The sequence below is a fragment of the Ranitomeya variabilis genome, chromosome 1 (genome assembly GCF_051348905.1).
Source record: "Ranitomeya variabilis isolate aRanVar5 chromosome 1, aRanVar5.hap1, whole genome shotgun sequence".
NCBI lineage: Eukaryota > Metazoa > Chordata > Amphibia > Anura > Dendrobatidae > Ranitomeya > Ranitomeya variabilis.
In genome coordinates, this window is record NC_135232.1 from 1,044,900,005 (window position 1) to 1,044,923,314 (window position 23,310).

Genomic DNA, 23,310 nt, shown 5'->3' on the forward strand with positions numbered 1-23,310 from the left:
AACTAGGTACTCTGGGAAGAGCTGGGATCGGCGGCGGCGGTGGAGGGCTCCTGCGCTCATTTGAACTAGGTACTCTGAGAAAGGTGACCGGCTTCAGGCTGGTCATGCCTTTAAGACCAGTGAATACTGGTCATGTGTCTTTAAAAACCAGGGAATGCTGGACATGTACCTATAAGCCCAGCGACTACTGGACATGAGCCTTTAAGACCAGGGAATGCGGTCATGTGCCTTTAAGACCAGTGCTTGCTGGTCATGTGCCTTTAAGACCAGGGATTGCTGGTCGTATGCCTTAAAGACAAGAAACGCTGGTCGTGTGCCTTTAAAGACCAGGGAATACTGGTCATAGCCTTTATGCTGCCGGGGTGCATGCGGGGGAGGAGTGCGGGGGAGGAGTGCGGGGGAGGAGTGCGGGGGAGGAGTGCGGGGGAGGAGTGCGGGGGAGGAGTGCGGGGGGAGAGATGGAGCGGTGTCTCCTTACCCGGATCCTGAGTCCCCCGTCAGTGTTGGAATAGCGCGGTCTTCAGTGCTGAATACTGCCGATGTGATGCAGCAGCCGCTTCTGGATGCTTACAGCTCGTGTCCGGAAACGGCAGGAGGATGAAGATGGCCGCCGAGAATATGCTGTGAGAAGTCTCGTCCTGAATGAGAATCGACTGAATAGGGGGGCGGAGCCATGAAGCGCGGCCTAGCATGGGCGGAGGTTCCGGGTTGCGGCCTACACAAACCCGAAGCCGGGGGCTAAATTTTTGGAGCCAGCCGGCACCGAACGGAAAAAAGGGAAAAACGACCCGCCGCTGCAAAACAAGGGGAAAAAAACGCCGGTTGCGCAGAGCCCTCCAGCTGCTCGAGTCCCGGCACTTACCACGGTGGCTGCCGAAGGCAGAGTATGCAGCTTTGTTCAGCAGGTCAGAAAAGTAGAAGAGATCCTCTGCTGTTTGGACGGTGCAGGCATAAAGAAAATGAATGAATGTCCGGCAATAGGCCTGGCTGGGGAAGAGGGTACGTGGAGGCGACACTCCATGTGCTCGTCCGTACAGGTTGTGGGGAGATCGGTGCCCTTGAAGGGACCTGTCGCCCCTAAGAATCAGCTCAGACTTGGCATCTCACGTCGCAGGAGAGGATACGGAGAGGCGACACTCTCCGTGCTCGCCTGTTGATGGATCGGAGAGATCGGAGCCTTGAAAGTATCCGTTGCCCCTTCGTCCGTAGTAAAAAGGTAACATCAAAAATGTAAAAGGTAAAAATAAAATAATAAAGAGTTTGGGGTCTGAACAGCAGACCCGTCCGTGTGCCTCCTAGGGACACTAAGCAAGAACTGGTTAGCTGAGAGCCAGCAGGAGGGTGTATACTGCAGGGGAGGAGCTAACTTTCTTTGTATCACTAGTGTCAGCCTCCTAGTGGCAGCAGCATACACCCACGGGCTGTGTCCCCCAATGAGGCGAAGGAGAAATCCATTTAATAATGTATACTGTGAACTCTGGGGACAGAGCCACTTTAAAATCTTAACACCTATAAGAAAACAACGATGGACAGCACGGTGGCTCAGTGGTTAGCACTGTTGCAAGGACAACATCTGCAGGAGTTTGTATGTCCTTCCAGTGTTTGCGTGACTTTCCTCCGGGTTCTCCGGTTTGCTCCCACACTGCAAAGACATACTGATACGGAATTTAGATTGGGAGCCCCAATGAGTGTTGACAGATTCCTCCAAGCCACATCACTATCTTGATAAGGATTTGTTTAATAATAAATGGTTTCCTTCCCAACCAAAAGAATAAGATGGCATCCCTCTTCTCCGCTCATCCATTACGTGTACCCGTCAGCTAGACTTTCAGAGAACCGCAACAGAGGAGTGAATTTAATTATTAATTCATAGTGTCCTCTATGTTCTCCTAAAAAATAGGCACTTGTGATTTTGTGGTTAAATCATCTGTTTCATCTGTCGGCTCAACATAAAAGCCCTGTTTATATTCCAGTAACAGATACATAATGTCTGATTTTTTCGCCCCCCATAGACAGTAAATGTCTTTGATTGTTATACGAATGTGTATTTATCATAAAGGCTGGCAATTAGAAAGAACAAACAGAGCAATTCCCATAGAACATTAGAGACTTTTTAGAATAATAATTCCCAACACTGGCGTTCAGGAAAGAAGCATCTGATATTTTCTGCAACAGTAGGATATATCATTCTGTATGTAACCATTATTATATTATCATTTCAAGCCCCTACGACGTCTGATATTAACAAGAAGTGACAGTAGATGAAGGTTAAGTATTAGGGCTCAGTCACACGTTAGTTTGTCACGTATGGCTGCCATCGGGGTTTTTCACGAATACACTGATACCTTTGAGTCTAAGGGGTTGTTCACATGTCCATGTTTTTTGCAGACCAAAGGGTCCATACAAATTCGAAAAGACATGTTCAGTATTGATCCGATTGTCAGAACAAACTTGGCAATGCCATCCATGTGCTGTCCATTTTTTGTGGACTGACAGATAGATGAAGGTGGAGAAACATTTTCTCCCATCAAAGAAAAACTGATGAAGCTCTGATCAAAAATAATGATGAAACTAGGACTGACTTTCTTGTAATGTGTGAATGAACCCTTATAGGAACCCAGGGAACACAAGATCTCTTGAGATTCTCTTCTCTGGGGATACCAACTATGAGCAGGGAGCGGCTTCTATAGAGCATCTGATTGTTACATCTGGTCAGATTTATGGTGGACTTATTACACTGTTTTCTAGAGTCAATGGTTTATAGGATATAATGGGATAATGAGAGTTGATGTGGATGGATTCGCAGGACCCAGTCTATCTCCCAGGTCGGTAATCTATAGAGGTCAGGCAGGAGTCCTGAGAAAAGCCTCCTTCCTCCCACATCTGCGGTTCCATTTTTGATTAGCCTGCGTGATGTGATGTGACCCTTTGCAATATGACCCACAGTGTGAGGGCAAAAGAAGAGCCACAGATGTCAGAAGGAAGGAGAAGATTCTCAGGGCTTCCAATGAGCATCCACAGATCACTGACGTGGCCGATGGTCCGAGTCCTGCAAATCAATTAGCACCAACTCGTAGGAGAACCTATTTATTTCCTAAAAAAAAAAAAAATTGTCAAAGGCTAAAAATTAGGGGATAAAGACTGAACTTACAACTCCTTTAAGAGATCTTAGTAGGTCCATTTCCCAATAATGAAAATGTAAACAAATTACACAGTATACAGTGACATTAATAAATCATTAGCTCTATACCATGGGTGTCCGAGCCATGCTCTGATGTTGCGATAGATTAAAGAATTTACTGATGAAGTCTTGCTCAGCTAGACACAGCGGCTCCAGTTCACTTAAGACCTGTTCGAAGATCTGAACAGAAAAAATAAAATAACAAAAATCAGCGTCTATATCTCACTAACCACATTAAAACATCTAACACCCCGTAAAGCAATTGTACAAGTCACAAAGGGCACCAAGTTGTGTAAAAAAAGTGTTTTCAGTGCTATTTGATACAGTATTAATAGCGTTGTGTAGTGAAGACTAGACCAGCAGGGCACATGGATGTCATAGAAGGGGCATCCTATGCGGAGGACCCCCTCATGAGCCAGGATAATGAGCCACTCTACACGATTGCTCCCATTCTTGAGCCAAGTGGACATGCACGGCCAATGATTCATGTAGTACCTGGTGGGATGCAGTTCCTCCAGGCAAAATCAGCTGTTTGTCATGGTTGCTCTGTGCAGAACCCTAGACTATCAGGGGGCTGTATTCTGAAATTGATGGTCTTTAATGAGACAACCCCTTTAATGATACACATATACCATGTATGCTCAAATCCAACAAAAATTGTAAATTATGTTTTCCATTGATTCATTAGCGATTCGTGAGGGTCCGACTTATGGGAGCGACATCCATCCACAGGGTTCTGGGGCGTCCTCGTCACTGTTGTTCCAGAGCTCAGTACCATTTATTTCAACAGGACAGAGATGCAATACCACATTGCACGGTGTCCCCTTCTCCCTCCATGCAGGGACACCGGATTACTCATCGTCCCCGCCCTCGGTGGGATCCCCGGCATGCTCCTGCTTCGTGCTCCTGCATCGTACTTCCTGCTCTCAGTCTGTGTGTGCACCGCTGCTCCTGGCGGCGTGCCCAGTAAACACACGAGCGCTCCCCTGCTCTATATGCCCTCAGCTTGTTGCTGAGGGGCATTAAGCATAATCTGTTCACCTGCAAGGTGTCGCCCAGCCAATAGCTGTGAAGCATCTTGTATAAAAGGCACACTTCCCAATTGGGAGGTGCCTGAGCAACCACTTTAGTTACGGTTAGGTGGTGTTGGTGTGTGCAACTGGTCCCCCGTCCCTAGTCTGTTAAAACTATTCCCTTATACAGTGTCCTGTTAGTCCAGAAAAGGTTGTTCTTGTCAACCGTGTCCGCTTAAGCGGTGTCATTATCCTGAAACAGCATCCACGGTATTTGTACCCGGTGGCCAAATCAGCAGTACCTGATCCGTAATCAGAGACCTGCAAGCCTGTAACTATCCCAAGTGGTCATCCTGTTGGCACAGTCTGAACCTGTCCCAAATGGTCGTCCTCCCTGCACAGCCAGCAGGTTTACCATAACTGCGACAGTAATGTCCCATCTCTATATACAGCTGTTCCAATTAGTGTAGTTCAGCCTCCGTTCAGACCGTTTGATGGGGCTACAAAGCAAGCACGGTCACCCACGACCAAGTGAAAAGAGGCCGTGTAACTCCATCAAGCATCACAGCCTCTTCATTCTGAGGATCAGGAGAGTCTCAGGGTTTAGACACTCAACAATCACTGATTTTGTAAAATACTGAGAACACTACAGCAAATATATAGAAGATGTGCATTCAGCAGTTCTCCGCAGATGGTCCTTCACTAACACAACTAACCAGATAACTAAAATCAGAAAGAATAATGGGTAATAGGATGGCCTTCACAAAGCCAAAACACTGATGGGCATCAGTGATATACCCAATTATTGCATTATAGTGAAGAACGAACAACCTGGAGGGGAAGGTAATGAGCAAATCCAGGAGCCATTTACACCAGCTACATCCTATGTATGGACAGTGAGGTGCGGAGTCAGTGCTGATCACCGCACGGTGTCCGCCTGTGTGCAAGGTTCATAGACAGAGTAACAACAAGATGTGGGGTTACATCGATGAGAAGTAGCTGGAAGGAATTAGATGTTGGGTGAAAAGGCAGGGAGTTATGTACCAGGAAAGATCCACAGACCCGCACACATCAGAAGTAGGCTAACTTGGCCCTATATTTTGCGTCATAAAGAATGTAGGGGTTTTGTCCAGTGGCCATGCAGAATAGCGCAGCAGTATGTGCCATGTACGGTGGATTCTTACACCACTCGTATTGGTAGGATTCCCTCGCATACAAATCACAGGGATCACTTAACACAATTTTGTGAGGATTAAACAGACATCTTTTATACAAGTTCTTCCATTGAAATCAGTAGGAAAAAGATCCACCAAAAAATACAAAGGGGTAAGAAGTAAGAGATGGTAAGAAAAGCGCACAACAGGTCCTACATCCACACCCGTTGCTCAGTTACCCTACTGCTTCGATATTGTGCTTGTAAAAAAAATAAGGCGGTGCTCAAAAGGCGAGAGAGGAGTTGCAAAAATGTCTATGGCCAAGTCAGAATATACTCAGAGATAAAATAAAAGGCCACCGGTACATCTAAGATCACAGCTGATACCTTATCAAATTTGGTTCGGTCAGCTACATCCAAGTCTGAGGCGGACATGTTGCCCATATCCAGCAATGACGAGGACTGAGACCTGCGGCTTCCTGAACTCTGGACCGTTAATTTATTCAGACTGGATGTGGATCCCGTCAGTTTCCCAGAGCTGCCATGAAGACCTGAAACCCAGAAAGCGGGAAGAGATATTATAGGAGGAGAATGGTGACACCAGTCAGGGTGGCTGAAGAGCTGTGGCCGTACCATAACACAAAGCTTTTGGCCATAAAACGTTGCAAGTAACTGTGTGAACCTCGCCCGCGGCGGGTGGACTTGGATTTGCCGCTTGCATTTAGCCACAATGCTTGGTTTCACTTAAAAGAAGTTTAACTCTCCAAAGTCTGTTACTTAAGTGTTAAAAATCTTTAATTTAAAGTCATAAAACTCTTAAATTCAACGTGATCAAGACACAGGATCCGTCATGCCTGATCAATACCTAGCTAATGAGACGAGTTATTACTTGACTTCACAGAATAAATCTTAAATATTAACCATATTTTAAATTTTAATTTCATAAATAAATAGTACACATGAAAATAAGAAACTCTGTACTATATCTTATCAGAGCAATGCTTGAACTCATCATTCAGTCGTAAAATTCTTACATTACCGGTAAAGTGTGTTGCAGTGAACACAAAGATTCCTATTATTGAAATAGGAGATGGCAGTTAGTGATTAGAACATTCTATGTAGATGTAAAGGGGAGGAGCTCTCCTCTAGCTCCTCCCATCTACATAGACTAGTAGAAGCACCAACTATCACCTCCTATCTCAGTAATATAAATATCTGAATACAGAATACAGGTTCTATCCTTGAAATGAGAATTTTGAGAATGAATGATCAGTCCCGGCAGAAAAAGAAGCAGATTTCTCCAATAAGATATGACAAAGTTGCTATTACTATTGATTTATGAAAAGAAAATGACGGTTACTCTTAAACTAGATTTGTCAATTATGACAAAATGTCAGTATAGGAGCAAACATTTCCAAACCTTTTCCAGTTGGTGGTCTTCTATACCAATTATGTTGCACATTTCCATTGACTTTTTCTGATGTCCATTTAAAGGAATTGTCCAATAAACAACACTTTCCCCCTCACCTATAGTATAAGATAATCAATGGATAAATGCATGATCAGTGGAGGTGTAACCATTGAGACAGCCAACAATCCCAAGAAACAGGGTCCCAAGCCCCACATGTAAAAACAGTGGTAGTAAGCATGTGTGACCACTGCTCCTTCAACAGGCTACAGGTCTCACATGCTCAGTACTGCACCATTTGGACCTCCTGTTCTCAGAAGCGTGGGCCGGACCACCAGTGATCATACATTTACCATGTGTGAGAAGCTGATAAATGTTGTTTATGGGATAATCCCTTTGTATATTTGGGATTCAAATGAAAAGGCAGCGATGATGAGAATGAGAAAAGGTGTTTCTCCGATGTACTCACCACCATCTGGCAGAAGAAGAGTCTGAAGAGTGGTAAAGATAGAGAACTACTCGTGGACATTATGGACTGTATGAATACAAAGCCCTGAGGGCTTTAATGAACCCCATGCAACTCGCCAGTCTTAGAATTAGTATGATACATCTAAAGGTGCTGCCATTTATCAAGCCCTTTGGTAAAAGGATTTCATCACGCAATCGCCAATAAAAGGCAGCCATAGTATACTCACTTTCTGTCTCCTGTTTCACGGCAGTCTCTTTTCGAGGCAGCGTAGCTGGTTTGGATTAAGTTGCAAGCACCAAAGACAAAGATGCATTAGAAAAACAGGCATTTAGCGGAGACCATGCACAAGAGGCGAGTTAGGCTCTAGTTGGAAAGAGACGTGCAGAAGACTAGATTAAGCAGATACGGTTATCTTAGGCTGTAAACAGTTACATGGACAAGTCAACGGAAAACTGTTGTTAGACACACGACGGCACACGTTATATTAGAGGCACCCAGTCATTCATATGGGATGTGATGATGGGAACTAGATCTCAGGCATGGAAAGGATGTCAGAAGACAAAGATGTGGCTGGATGTATCTATAAATGCCTGTTTAAAGAACCAATGCAAATTTATTGATCCAGTGGACCCCCCTCCCCCATCTTTTGTGAGTCGCTGCCTTACATTTATTCATTTCAGACACATATAAAAGGCATCAGACTATAATAACCGAGTACTTTCCTTTCTAGATAAAATGTGGTGAGTATGTAGTTGGGTAAGAAACAGGACAACATTATGACTGTAAGACAAGGGATTCTGACTGCAGGTGGACATAGGGTGTATCCATTATGCTTAGTGCACATTAACTTATGGACTCTCTCTTTTACCGTGTTTACTGATTATTCTTGTGGAACCAACACAATCTGTATTAAAAAGGAGAAAAACGTGTTGTGTGAAGAAAACTCGAAACCATGTAATGCACAGCCACCTTATAAACCTCTACATGTTAAGCTGCACGCTTGCACCATACCTCCGAGCTCCGCACATCAGCAAGCAAGGCATTGTATAGCAGGCATAAAATAATCTATCATGTCCTAACATGATAGGGTAAGTATGAGGAAGAACTGCACACAAGCTGCCGGCATCCAGCGTTACCAAGCAAGTACAACACAAGAAACCTTCGCGATGCCTGCGGAGTTAGGGAACCTCAACGTGGGACTGGTGGCAGCAAGTTTTGGATTAGCTCACCAGCAAAGCAGGATGAGATTTTTAAGAAATCTAATCAACACTCTGCTGAGAAAATCTGCATTAGAAACTGGCCAGTCCTTTTATACTGCAGATGTTTTTGCCACTGCAGAGGTCTCGAAGAAAAGTCCACAGTGGATCAGTCCTGTTTTCACGTACCTCAATTGTCTTAAATAGAGCTTGTCCCGTTGTATTTTAGGTTGCCGGTTTTACCTGTTAATCAGACCGGCTATAAAGTATAATAGGTGGCAGTAAAACCTCAGCAAGTTCATCGTTACCAAGAACAAGGGGCCTCAACTCCTAGTTCCAGGCCTTGAAGCAGCAGCAGTAGGTGTCTAGCCATCATCCATGGAGAAAATGGAACCACCAAATCCATTCTGATGTTTCTGGAGCTTCCATTATCCAAGAAGTATCGTTTCTCCTTGCGGAGATCAACATGCTAAGCATGCCAAGATGAGGAGACTTAGAGCCGCAATGCTCCTGTGTGTAATATGCTAATTATGCAAATTGTCTCTTCAGAGAGGAAGAGAGCTAGAACTCTAGTGTCACCTATAGGAAGTAGCAATCCTACAAGTCAATGTTGACCCTTTAACGAGCCTTGTCACATGACTTAGGATAATAGGCTAATAGCTTGGATTGGCTTTTATCCTAAGTCATGTGACAAGGCTCGTTAAAGGGTCAACATTGACTTGTAGGATTGCTACCTTCCAATAGGTGGCATTAGAGTTCTAGCTCTCTTCCTCTCTGAAGAGACAATTTGCATAATTAGCACATGGAGCTTCCGTGAAATGGTTTATCCAGGTGTTTGTTTGTTCTATTTAGCTTTTTTTCTAACTACTTGCCTGCTGTGCCCGGTGCCAATCTCTGTCAACATAGAGCAGTCATAGACCGCTCCTGCGAGCAATTCAGCAGCTTCCGCTGATGTCACTTCGACAGGGCAGCGGCTTCTCTTCCTCTCTGCACCAGTGACGGGGCGTGACTGCTGATGTCATTCTGATTGGCAGATGGCTCCCTGCTGCCTACCCCTTTTGCAGCCAGCTGTCAAACAGCATGATGTTCGCAGCCAGGCCCCTTCACCAGAGTGGCCCAGAAGAAGAAGAGCTGCTCTGTTGACTCGGAGCAGCTGAATCGCCAGCAGGAGCGGTCAATGACCACTCTGTGAAAATAATAATAATAAAAAAAAAAGTAATGGATAAACCCTTTAATTATTGCCAATATAAAACAGTAAGGGTGATATAGGGCCATTCTAACAAATGAGGTCCTAACCCTAACCTCTCAGAGTTACTGTAATCTGCCCAAATAACTTACCAAATTTCTTTCCTTCCTTGGCGACACCTGTCATCTTGTTTTTAGCCACTTCGAAAAAGTCCCTGATCTCTCTGTCATACAAGCGGACAATATAATCTATGTAGTTCTGAAAAGCAAAATACAAGTTCAGAGACAAGTGTCTGGTAACGCACCCTTGGTCTTGGCATAAAGCAGTAAATATTTTGGAGACAAAGACAGCAAACCCTACAGACCTTGGTAAGTCCCTCGTATCTTGTGTACTCCGTCGTTTTCAGCCACTCCATCAACTTGGCATATCGCAGAAGGTCACGATGAAAAGGATGGTGATTGGGTAGTGTGATCTCTACGGAAAGGGTGGAAGTCTGATCGTGGCCCTTTAGAGAACAAAAGAAAACGACATCAAAAAGACAAGTGTTAACTTATTTTTTTTAGACTTTTATACAAAACTTTTGGAATATTGTTAAAAAAACCACAAAACTAGCGAACCAGAAAAACGTCACTCCAACAAACATTTGCCATTAGAAGACAATTATGGAATATCCCCAAAGACAATGTTATATAGGAAACGATAAAAATCACAAAGCGTTGACACTAATACATGGCATACTTAACCTCCATAAAGCAAACGTGGCCTCCGCACTCATCAATTAGTCATTGCCTCCTACAATAAGTGGACTTACATTTACATCCATAAGGTGGGATTAAATATGAAATATCCGTCATAAGAATGATGCTTTCACCATTAATTATGCATCACCGTAGAGCAGCGAGATACAGCCTATATCCATCACATGCACATGTTCCTATCATGCTGTGAACAAGAGTTATTAACTCCTTAGGGTACAACCTAATATGGGCTGTAAAGGGGTATTCCGACCCATCTACAGAGATCTGGACTACTCTGCATGTCAACACCTATCCTACGGATTGGCTGCGTGGATTGCCAGACCAATGGCCGGCAGCAGCGATTAATACACAAGTAATGGCAGTAGATAGATGATGATTTTGCGGAGATCTTACAGGAGGTGCACCCATATTGCACAGGTGACATGAAAGGTGCTTCTATGTATCCCAGTGATACTGAGACTCTTTTTTTCTTGACTTACTATACTTTATGTTTGTGTTGAATTTAGGTGGATTTGTTTTGCATATAGTATATTTATGAAAATGTCTAAACTTTGCCAAAAATTTTGAAAAAAATGTACAATTTTCAAACTTTAGAGAAAGCCTAATATGGATCCATCAGTGACGGGAAACCAACTCTTTAGAAATATATAGCAGAAAAGAACTAAGTTCACACTTAATGCTAATTTTCAGCTGTTTTTTACAGTACCAGCAAAGCCGATGAGATTTCAGAAATCTTCTGCACACACATTGTTTTTTATATCATCAGTATTTTGTGCTTTGCATATTTTTTTTGGACACAGAGCATGTCAATTCTTTCAGCATTTTTTCAGCATTTTTCACCCATTGACTTGAATGGGTGGTAAAAAAAACGCACCAAAAACGCAGTTTTTTTTCTGCAGCTTCTTTCCAGCAGAACGCTGAGAAAATGCCTAGTGTGAACTTACCCTTTGAGTCACCTGAGTCCCAATAGAGTGACAAGATCCTTTACATAAATGAAATAAAATCTATTTTTTATTAAGTATATTAAAAAACATAAAATATGAACAAACTGACTTTAAGCAAGGAAAATCAGAGAAAACATAAGATAGGGATACTTGTCAAATGTGCGTGAGCCTAGATAAATAGAGCGTAATCACTGAAATGTGAATATCCAGCGGTACGAGATGTATATAATGATAGCAGCCAATGATATGGACTATATGTATGTCTCTTTAATATATTGTGGATGCCATGTAGTATGCCATGTAATATTAGCAGAGCCCCGAAGGTGGTGAAAAAGCAAAAATCCTCTCAGGTGACCATATTTTGGAGACTAGACCCCTCAAGGAATTCATCTAGGAGTGAAGTGAACATTTTAAACCCAAAGGTGATGCACACAATTTTACAACATTGGGCCATGAAGATTAAAAAAAATAAATAAATTACATTTTTTTACCAGTGAAATGTTGTTTTAGTTCCAGATTTTTCCCCACGAATGGTAATAGTTAGTGATGAGCAAATATCCTCTTTACTCGAGACTTCCCGAGCACGCTCGGGTGTCCTCCGAGTATTTTTTAGTGCTCTGAGATTTAGTTTTTCTTGCCGCAGCTGAATGATTTACATCTGTTAGCCAGCGTAAGTACATGTGGGGGTTGCCTGTTTGCTCGGGAACCCCCACATGTACTTATGCTGGCTATCAGATGTAAATCATTCAGCTGCGGCAAGAAAAACTAAATCTCCGAGCACTAAAAAATACTCACCCGAGCGTGCACGAGAAATCTCGAGTAACGAGGACACATGGCAGGGATAGGCTACTTTCACACTAGCGTTGTTTGCTGTACGTCGCAATGCGTCGTTTAGGAGAAAAGACGCATCCTGCAAAGTTGCCTGTAGGATGCGTTTTTTACCCATAGACTTTCATTAGCGACGCATGGTCGTGCTTTGGCGGACCGTCGGCACAAAAAAAGTTACATGTAATGTTTTTTTGCGCGTCGTGTCTGCCATTTTTGACCGCACATGCGCGGTCGAAACTCCGCCCCCTCCTCCCCGGACATTACAATGGGGCAGCGGAAGCGTTGTAAAACTGCTTCCGCTGCCCACGTCGGGCATTATTTTCACAACGTGCGTCGGGCCGACGCTAGTGTGAAAGCAGCCATAGGGAGGGAAGGAGCGCGATTTGACTTTTGGAGCACAGATTTCCTGGAAGTGTGTGCGGAAGCCATTGCAGAGCCGCTAGGGGCCAGAACGTCTGAAACCACCTGCAGATGCCCCACTTGGTAAATTACACCCCTCTGGAAGTTAATCTACAAGTCTAGTGACCATTTTGTCTGTACAGGGGTTTTCCAATCATCAACACACAGTGGATACTGTAGAGTGAAAAATTGCAATCTGACATTGTAGTGCCCAGCTTGTGCTTCCAAAGACACACGCCTCATAAATCATCATGTAAGTTGGCCCGGCTACACATAGGCCAAACATGTGGACTTTAACCGTGGTTTAGACACAGAAATGGGTGATTTGTATTTTGGAGGCAGATTACGCTGTATTTGTTTTGGTGGATGGAGGGAGTCATGTCGCTTTTCCAGATCCTAACCCCCTATATATGCATTGACAGATGACGGTATTAAGCGGGGGCTAGTTTTTTGTGGGTTGAGTTAAATGAGTTGTGCCACGACACACTTTGCTGTTAAAAGCTACTAAAATAGGAATAAATGTTCACAGAAAATGTTTAAAGTGGATAACTTGAATAAATAATACCTTTTTATATGGTTTTTGGTTGGCTTTGCACAAAATCTGGTCCCTTTTTGCCACCATAGAGTGCTGCAGCTAAGGCCTCTTCACTATAGGCAAGTACTTCTGGCCGTGTCCAGGCCTCAGTGGTCACTGCGTGTATGACATGCCCTATAGTGAAGAGGCTGGAGCTGCGGCACACAATGGCAGAAAGAACAGGACAGGACGACGGGCACTGAACAGCCCGGTGGCAGGAAAGCGATTAGGCAAATGTGCCCTTGCAATTTATGGTACATTGGGGAAACAACGTGTGAATTTAAAGTTAGAATGAACCAGCACCGGTATACAATTAGGAAAAAGAGAATGGACCTTCCAGTGCCTAAACATTTTACAGAGTACAACCATTCTGAAAAAGAGCTCAGGTGTAAGATCATAGATGTAGTGCCTATCCAGAGGAGAGGAGGGAATAGGGAGCAAATTTTAAAGAAAAAAGAACTTATGTGGATCTATGAGCTCAATACCCTAAAACCTAAAGGGTTAAATGTAGATTTCAAGATACATGCTATCGTCTAGAATGAATACGCGCAACTTTTTAATCAGATGATATGAAGACCCTTTGGTAATGTATTAGAGTTATAATGGAATATATCTCTAATTTTTATATTTATATTTCCCCATTTTTTTAGATGCATTGAGGCGGAGCATGAAAGTGTGGAGGACGAATAGAACTTTATGAAATCTTTGTAAAATTTATTTAAATTTTCTTTAAATAAATTAATGCATAATAATATTAAGTATTGGTGTTTATTTACTAATCCGTATGGAGATGGATAGCGTTTTAAAAAAAATAACTGTATGAAACAACTGCACGAAGGAATTGTGGTGCCGTCTATATAGACATACTAATATGTGTAAAAATAACCAGGACTAAGGTGTTACTGCCTCTTGTGGTCATGGCTGCGGTATATTGACCCGAAAAGGTTAATTGCCGTACCCGAGTACCACATGACTCCCGGAGGCAGCCTGAATAAGGTGCCGTCCGGTGCGTCAGGGTGGGAATCTACGCCGAAAAGAAGTCCATATGGTAATAATATAACGCACAATAAGTTCTGTATGAAGGTATGAATGAAAAGCCACAACAAAGATGGCGACATAGAGATGACGCGCGCATGCGCAAATAGGGAATACCACACAATGTAGTTGATTGGCCGGCTATCCATCGCATAGGGGTGACGTATTGAGACATGTGCAGTAGGCCTAACAAGACGCCGAGATAGTATGATGGCGTCCTCCACACCTAACATGCATCCGCAGGGTAAAGTAAAGAGCTTTATGCATATTGTATTGTATAATATGGGGAAATAGGGAGTATAGTATATTTTAATATGTTTTAAGTAGCACAAGGATGGTCAAAATATCTTTTGCACGTATGCACTTTATGGAGATGTAACTCAAATGGCACCTTATAATATATAATTAGACACAATTAAGGATGTTGTAGATATGTATAAACAAGAAGCACATGGACATACTCACTGCTTGAGAAAGGCTCATTGCGAGCTGAAACGTTGCCTGAACATGTGGGTAACTTAAACCCTGCACATTTTTTCACTGGAACAATGGAGTGCTGCCTCTTTCTTTTGAAAAAAAAAAAAATATATATATATCACTTATTTCTAAATTACTTATCTTCGGGTGCAGGGCCCCAGGCAACCAGTCCAGTGATTGCACCAAATTCACAGAGATCAAAAAAAGAGGCAGCACTCCATTAGTTCAATGAAAAAAAAAATGTGGAAGGTTTAATCGACCCACATAGCCGGGCGACGTTTCAGCTCAAACTGAACCTTTATCAAGCAGTGAGTTACCATTCCTAGTGTCTTTTCATATGTGTCTCAACCAATAACACTTTAGTTTCAATCATAAATTACATTCATAAATTACATTCAATTATTATTACATAGAACATGTGCATTATACTTCATATATTAGAGTCTACACCTGGTGCTTACAAATAAAGTGCCTTGTGCTGCAGTGCGTTTAAAATGATACATATTTTCCTTCTCAGTCTCCCTACCTTAACCGATCATATTAGTAATGTATATCTTATGATTCATTACATTCAACTCACCCCCTGATGTCTCGTGGAACCATGCAGGACGCCATACATATCAGTCGGCGTTCACCGCTGCTCAGTGCGCATGTCACAAGCGCATCATCACAGCGTAATACTATACTAGCCAATAGAGCGCACTGTGTGGCATTTTCCACTGTGCGCATGCGCAGTAGCGTTAAAAATCGCCACATTTGTGGTGGCATTTCTACTTAGTACCTGTTTCAACAGTACTCTACTATGCTTATGTCTGGAAATTTTTGCACACTGAACATCATATTGATTTTTTGTGTATTCAACTATTTTAAGCCATTTTTTGGTAACATGAATGCAAATTCAATGGAACCTGGGGTTTTCAACTATACTTGTTATTGGAGGATGAGGAACGCATACTTAATGGCGTCGTGGGAGATGCTACTTTCCTTATAACACCATCCGTTACTGAAATGAAAAAAAGATTTGAAAATGACTCTAGACGTTTGATTACCTTGCAGCTACACTTATCAACATTGGGACAATACTATAAGGAACATAAGATCCCAAGGGGATTAAGATCTAATGTCAGACCAAACCTGTTTTTGGATAATCCCACATTTTGCACGAGATTTGCCATGATCTCCAATAAATATGCTATGGATGTGATGCTGTTAAATATAGAATTTTTACAAGGGGATATAAAGAAATTGCAGCAAAACATAGGAGAATATGAAATAAAAATACAAGAGGTTCTGAAAATAGAGGAATGGACTGTATTTAAAGAAAAAAATTGACAGAGATATGTGCAAATTTCGGGGTGAACTGGAAGAAACTAAAAGAAAAAAATGGAGTAGAGACAATGGGGATTATGAAACTGGACATGTGTATACCTGGCAGTTCGATAACTCTAAAATACAATGGAGGAAAAGAGGTCATTTGGGGAGAAAGAATGATTTGAACACTAATGACTCTATATGTAATAATGTATTTGTTCCCCATAGAAATTGTAGGTGGAGTGGAAGATGCAAAAGGAAAGGGGGCAAACGCCATCGCAGGAACCAAAAAGAAAGCAGAGAGGAACAAGTTACAACAACAAACACAGAGAGATTTGAATCTCAGGAAGCGGGAACAGACCTCATAGTGAACATTTCCGGAAAGGAGTTGACTGATATGCAGGTATCTGTACTTAGCAAGGGACTGTCATTTAGTCCATGTTCACACACGGACTGGTTTGACCTACAATTGGATCTAGCACGTTTTTTTAGGACAATAAGATTAAAAGAGTGGTTCCATAAAAAGGATATAGTCACCAAGAATAGAACTAGTGAATTTAGTACTGATACTATTGAATTGAGAAACAAAAGTAGCTTTGTCCCACCTGTGAATTCGGCAGTCATAGATGCATTTGAGAAAGTGATCACAAAGGAGGTTGAAATATTAAGAGAAAATAGCGTAGGGACATTTAGACACCCAAATATTTTGAAGGAGGAATTTTTGGCTTTGCAGGAGCTTGTCCATGACGGCGACATCATCATAAAACCCGCTGACAAGGGGGGTGCTGTCGTCGTCATGGACAGGTGTATGTATTTGACAGAGGTACGCAGGCAGTTAGCGGATACGGACGTATATTACAAGATGGATGGAGATCCAAAGTTTGCCATCAGTAAAGAAATAGAAATTTGTCTCAAAGAAGCATTAAGCATGTTTATTATAGATCAACAACTGTTTGATTATTTATGGGTCGATACACCTAGAACACCAACGCTATATATAATCCCGAAAATCCATAAACCGCTGGATAACCCACCAGGGCGCTCAATAATCTCGGGGGTGGGCTCTATCTTTAACAAAATGGGCATGTTTTTGGATAAACTTTTCAACCCCATTGTGAAACAAGGCAAATCGTATATAAAGGACACCACGGACTTCCTAAAGAGATTAGAAGATGTAGAATTGCAGGGAGAGGTAATTATGGCGTCATTTGACATAGTTTCTCTTTACACTTCTATTGACCATGGAAGAGGTTTGAATGCAATAAAGAAAAAATTGGATCAGGCAGGATATACGGTGGAGGGCAATGTGTTTGTACTTAGGTTACTGGAAATAATTTTGAAAAATAATTATTTTCTCTTTGGTGACACTTTTTATACACAAAAACGAGGCACAGCGATGGGGGCCAATATGGCCCCCTCCTATGCGAATCTGGTTATGGAGGTCCTGGAGGAGGACTTCGTCTATGTATCCCACCACTTCCAACATGTTAAGGTGTGGTAGAGGTACATAGACGACGTCTTCCTCCTTTGGACAGGTACAAGTGAAATGTTGGATCAGTTCCATCAATATCTTAATACCATAGATGAAACTATAAAATTTACATTAGTCTCTTCAATAAGAGAAATGCAATTTCTAGATGTACTGGTCCAACAAAAAGATAATGAACTAATTACCAAAACTCTTCGTCAAAAAGACGGATAAAAACAATTTGCTAGCATATGACAGTCAACATCCACGTAAAATGATTGAGTCAATACCATTGAGCCAATTGTTAAGGGTGCGACGAATAGTGAAAAGAGAGGAAGATGTGGATGAGGCATTGGAGTCACTCATTAGGAAATTCACTATGAGAGGGTATCCGAGTAAACTTCTGAGATCTGTCAAGGAGGATGTAAAACAGAGGGACAGAAAAGCATTGATTACAAGAAAAATGAATAAAAAACGGATAAAGAGAGTTCCCTTTGTTAGTACATATGTGGAGGAAAGTAGGGAGGTGAGGAGTATCATCTCAAAACATTGGGGAATGTTAAATAAATGTCTCCCGGAAATAAATGAGTTTACAATGCCACCACTATATTCGTATAAAAGAAGCAGAAACGTGGGGGATTATCTAGTGAAATCGGATATAGGGACACTAGTAAGGAATCCTCAACTAACTCTAAGGCCATGTGCACACGTTAAGTATTTTTCGCGTTTTTTTCGCGTTTTTTCGCTATAAAAACGTGATAAAAACGCGAAAAAAACGCTTACATATGCCTCCATTTTTTGTGCATTTTTTGTGCAAATGTAGCCTTTTTTTCCGCGAAAAAATCGCATCGCGGAAAAAAAAACAACATGTTCATTAAAATGCGGAATTGCAGGGGATTCCGCACACCTAGGGGTCCATTGATCTGCTTACTTCCCGCACGGGGCTGTGCCCACGATGCGGGAAGTAAGCAGATTATGTGCGGTTGGTACCCAGGGTGGAGGAGAGGAGACTCTCCTCCACGGACTGGGCACCATATAAGTGGTCAAAAAATAAGAATTAAAATAAAAAATAGTCCTATACTCACCCTCGATGTCTTCCCGCCTCTCAGCTGCATGCTGTCGCTTGGGTTCCTGTAGCTGGTGTGCGGTGAAAGACCTGCCGATGACGTCACTGTCCTGTGATTGGTCGTGAGCGGTCATGTGACCGCTCACGTGACCGTGACGTCACGGAAGGTCCTGTGCGCACACACCAGCTATAGGAAGAGGAACGGACGCCGCTGATGAGATGTCTGGGTGAGTATAAGCATTTTTTTATTTTTTTTATTATTTTTAAACATTCTTTTACTATAGATGCTGCAAAAGCAGCATCTATAGTAAAAAGTTGGTCACACTTGTCAAACGCTATGTTTGACAAGTGTGACCAACCTGTCAGTCAGTTTTCCAAGCGATGCTACAGATCGCTTGGAAAACTTTAGCATTCTGCAAGCTAATTACGCTTGCAGAATGCTAAAAAAACGCGAAAAAAACGGAAAAAAAACGCAAAAAAAAAATGCGGATTTCTTGCAGAAAATTTCCGGTTTTCTTCAGGAAATTTCTGCAAGAAATCCTGAACGTGTGCACATACCCTTACAGGCAAAAAGAAAAGGGGCTGCTTTCCTTGTTTGTCCTGCGTCAACTGCACCTATATGATTAAAGGCACTACATTTGAGCATCCTGAATCGGGTAAAATTTATCAAATTAAAGAGTTTCTGACATGCGACACAGACCATATAGTATATCTTTTGACCTGCCCATGTAAACTTTTATACGTTGGGGAAACGATATGTGCATTTAAGGTTCGGATGAACCAGCATAGATATACTATTAGGAAGAAAAGAATGGACCTCCCAGTCCCTAAACACTTTGTGGAAAATAATCACCATGAAAAAGATTTGAAATGCAGAATAATAGATATGGTTCCAGTCCAGAGGAGGGGTGGTGACAGGGAACAGATTTTAAAAAAGAAGGAGCTCAGGTGGATCTATGAGCTCAATACACTGAAACCTAAAGGTTTAAATGCAGATTTTAAAATCCATACAGTGTTATAGAGAGGTATGTACGGACCTTGCCCTTTGTGTATAGTTGGGACCTTTGATGTTTTTAATTGTTGTATTATATTATAGTAATATCATTTTTCTCTTTTCCATCAGATGGTATTCTCCATGATAAGCACCTTTCCTGATGTAGTGGTCCCATGGAGGAAAATAATTATTATTATTATTATGATAATCATTATTATTATTATTGTTATTATTTATCACGTATTTGTGGTGTCATTTCACTTATTTTTGGTGTCAAATATATATAAAGAAACATAAAAAATTCCTCTTGCTATTGTATCATTGTAATCGGTATGGAGTATTGAATATAATAATGATGAAATATATATAAAAAATAATAGGCTTTAACATTTATCAGCTACCTAATAGAAAAGGTTTAGGACATGGATGTTAGTATCATATAGATGCCACTACTGTAACACTTTGATCCGGAGGGAAAATGGTGGGGCAGTGTGACTATTGGTTCACGGACATGGCTAAAATACGCTGTCGTCCGTAGAACCAGGATACGGTTTGCATCTTAAAGTGTCCTTATATACTTATAAAATAAATTAGAACGCTTATAATCCATTATTAGCTGTTAAGAGGTAATTTGATAGCGTTGTAGCGGCTATATTGGCACTATTTAGCGTTATTGCGCAAGTACTGTTGAAACAGGTACTAAGTAGGAATGCCACCACAAATATGGCGATTTTTAACGCTACTGCGCATGAGCACAGTGGAAAATGCCACACAGTGCGCTCTATTGGCTAGTATAGTATTACGCTGTGATGATGCGCTTGTGACATGCGCATTGAACAGCGGTGAACGCCGACTGATATGTATGGCGTCCTCCATGGTTCCACGAGACATCAGGGGGTGAGTTGAATGTAATGAATCATAAGATATACATTACTAATATGATCGGTTAAGGTAGGGAGACTGAGAAGGAAAATATGTATCATTTTAAACGCACTGCAGCACAAGGCACTTTATTTGTAAGCACCAGGTGTAGACTCGAATATATGAAGTATAATGCACATGTTCTATGTAATAATAATTGAATGTAATTTATGAATGTAATTTATGATTGAAACTAAAGTGTTATTGGTTGAGACACATATGAAAAGACACTAGGAATGGTAACTCACTGCTTGATAAAGGCTCAGTTTGAGCTGAAACGTCGCCCGGCTGTGTGGGTCGATTAAACCTTCCACATTTTTTTCACTGAACTAATGCAGTGCTGCCTCTTTTTTTGATCTCTATATATATAGAGGTATATAACGGAGAGGTGAGTATATCCATATATATATATCCATATACTCACCTCTCCGGCGGCCCCTGGACCTTACCGCCGTAACCGGGAGCCTCCGTTCCTAAGAATGAGAGCGTGAAGGACCTGCAATGACGTCACGGCTTGTGATTGGTCGCGTGAGCGGTCACATGAGCGCTCACGCGACCAATCAGAAGCCGCGACGTCATCGAAGGCCCTTCACGCGCTCATTCTTAGGAACGGAGGCTGCCGGTTACAGTGGTAAGATCCAGGGGCCGCCGGAGAGGTGAGTATATCCATATTTTTTATTTTAATTCTTTATTTTACACATGAATATGGTTCCGATACCGATTCCCGATATCACAAAAGTATCGGAACTCGGTATCGGAATTCCGATACCGTAAGTATCGGCCGATACCCGATACTTGCGGTATCGGAATGCTCAACACTAGTCACTGCTCCAAGTGCTCCTATCACCACTGGAATCACTTTTGGCTTCACCTTCCACATCTTCTCCAGTTCTCCTTTGAGGCCCTGGTATTTCTCCAGCTTCTCAAATTCCTTCTTTGTGATGTTGCTGTCACTTGGCACTGCCATATCTATTATCATGGCTGACTTCTGATCCTTGTCTACTATCACAATGTCTGGTTGTTTGGCCAACACCTGCTTATCCGACTGGATCTTGAAGTCCCATAGAATTTTTAGCCCTTTCATTCTCCACCACTTTTTCTGGGGTCTCCCACTTGGACTTAGGGGGACTTCGCCCATATGCTGTGCAGATGTTCCTGTATACAATTCCCGCTACTTGGTTGTGGCGTTCGGTATACGCTGTTCCTGCTTGCATTTTGCATCCTGTTACTATGTGTTGAACGGTTTCTGAGGTTTCTTTGCACAGTCTGCACCTTGGGTCTTGTCTTGTGTGGTAGATTCCTGCTTCTAATTCCACTCCATCAGTCTTGACTACCTTGCCTCTCTTTAGTACCAACCGGCCACACGTCTCCAGTCTGAATGACATCCCGATGTCTTCACTGTAGATCTACATATACAGTGAGCCCCACAAAACCTACAAATACCAAAGTACATGAAAAACAAACAAACAAAAAATACTCACTTCGCTCCCATTCCCCAGGCATTTTGCTCCTGTCTCCTGTGCATCGAGTCTCAGAAGCAATGCAATGAAATGACGTGATTGCGTCAGAGTGACTGCAGACTTGTCGATTTGGACTGGACAACCCCTTTAAACGCAACAGTTTCATAGGAACATATAGTACTGTACAAAAGATTTAGGCAGGTGTCGGGTTAAAATAATAAAAAAATAAATGAAACTTCCCTTCCAATGTAAGAATGTTTTCAAAAATAGAAGTGACAATAGTTTACTTTTACAAGTTAGGCCTCTTTTTCACACTTCTGTCGGTACGGGTCTGTCGCAATGAATCGGGCCGACGTACCGACGGACGTTGTGAATTTTTGCACAACGTGGGCAACGGATGCAGTTTTTCGATGCATCCGCTGCCCATTCTGCAGTCCGGGGAGGAGGGGACGGAGTTTTGGCCGCGCATGCGCGGTCGAAAATGGTGGACGCAATGTACAAAAAAACATTACATTGAGCTTTTTTTGTGACGACGGTCTGCCAAAATACGACGGATCTATCGCACGACGGAAGCGGTGTGTGGCGATCCGTCGCTAATACAAGTTTATGGGCAAAAAACGAATCCTGCGAGCACATTTGCAGGATCCGTTTTTTGCCCTAAACGACAGATTGCGACGGAGTGCAAACAACGCTAGTGTGAAAGTAGCCTTAACAAAATGCAAATGGAATGAACAAAAGAGAAAACTGCAACACCAATTAAAAAAAGTCAAGATGTAGCGAATAATATAAAGAAAACAAGAGTGCAATGATTGGGAAATCTCTTATATTTGTTCATAAAACACAGATCAGAAGGAGAAAGATACACATTTTTCCATTTCATTTGAAAATACTTACGGTAACTTATTTAGAAATGGATGGCAACACATCTCAAAAAAAGTTGAACTTGGCCAGGTCCTCTTTTTCCATCAGGTCTGTAAATGTAACATTACCTCTTAGTTTTCCAGCCTTTTGTTAACTCTGTTCCGAATTATTTGTGATTTGTTGTGGACATCAATTAAATGAGCTATTTTTTCCAAATAAAATGGAAAAAGATTTAAAGAGAACCTGCCATCGGGATCAGTCACGATAAACTAAAGGTATGGGCATAATGGTGCTGTGCTACTGATTGAATAGGTACCTTCAGTATAGAAATCCGCAGCCTGGTTGTTCCTTAATCATCATTAGAAGTTTGGGTGCAATACGCTCTTTGTGCATCGGGGTGGGCCTGTGGGACGGGAATGTGGGTAGGGTCTTCATCTCTGCCACGTCCCCTCAGCTGCCTCTAGTGTTCGTATCTTCATACGTGTGTACAGTGTGAACAGAACCATATCTAGCAAGCTTTGCTCATGGTATTTTAATCCATCATCCATTTGTGTGCTGACTGCAAGTGTGAACAGAACCATATCTAGCAAGCTTTGCTCATGGTATTT

The 23,310-nt window shown here is 42.2% G+C and overlaps 1 protein-coding gene across 1 annotated transcript in view; it reads right to left on the bottom strand.

Annotated features, from left to right (window-relative positions):
* The window catches only part of EXOC1 (exocyst complex component 1), a 70,537-nt gene that overhangs the window by 16,938 nt on the left and 30,289 nt on the right, over positions 1-23,310 (bottom strand). The window contains exons 8-12 of the mRNA XM_077281170.1: positions 9,971-10,111; positions 9,759-9,864; positions 7,451-7,495; positions 5,735-5,898; positions 3,251-3,361 (exon numbers count right to left, since the gene is read on the bottom strand). Coding sequence (XP_077137285.1) covers positions 3,251-3,361; positions 5,735-5,898; positions 7,451-7,495; positions 9,759-9,864; positions 9,971-10,111 — 567 coding nt within the window. The remainder of the gene's footprint in view (positions 1-3,250; positions 3,362-5,734; positions 5,899-7,450; positions 7,496-9,758; positions 9,865-9,970; positions 10,112-23,310) is intronic.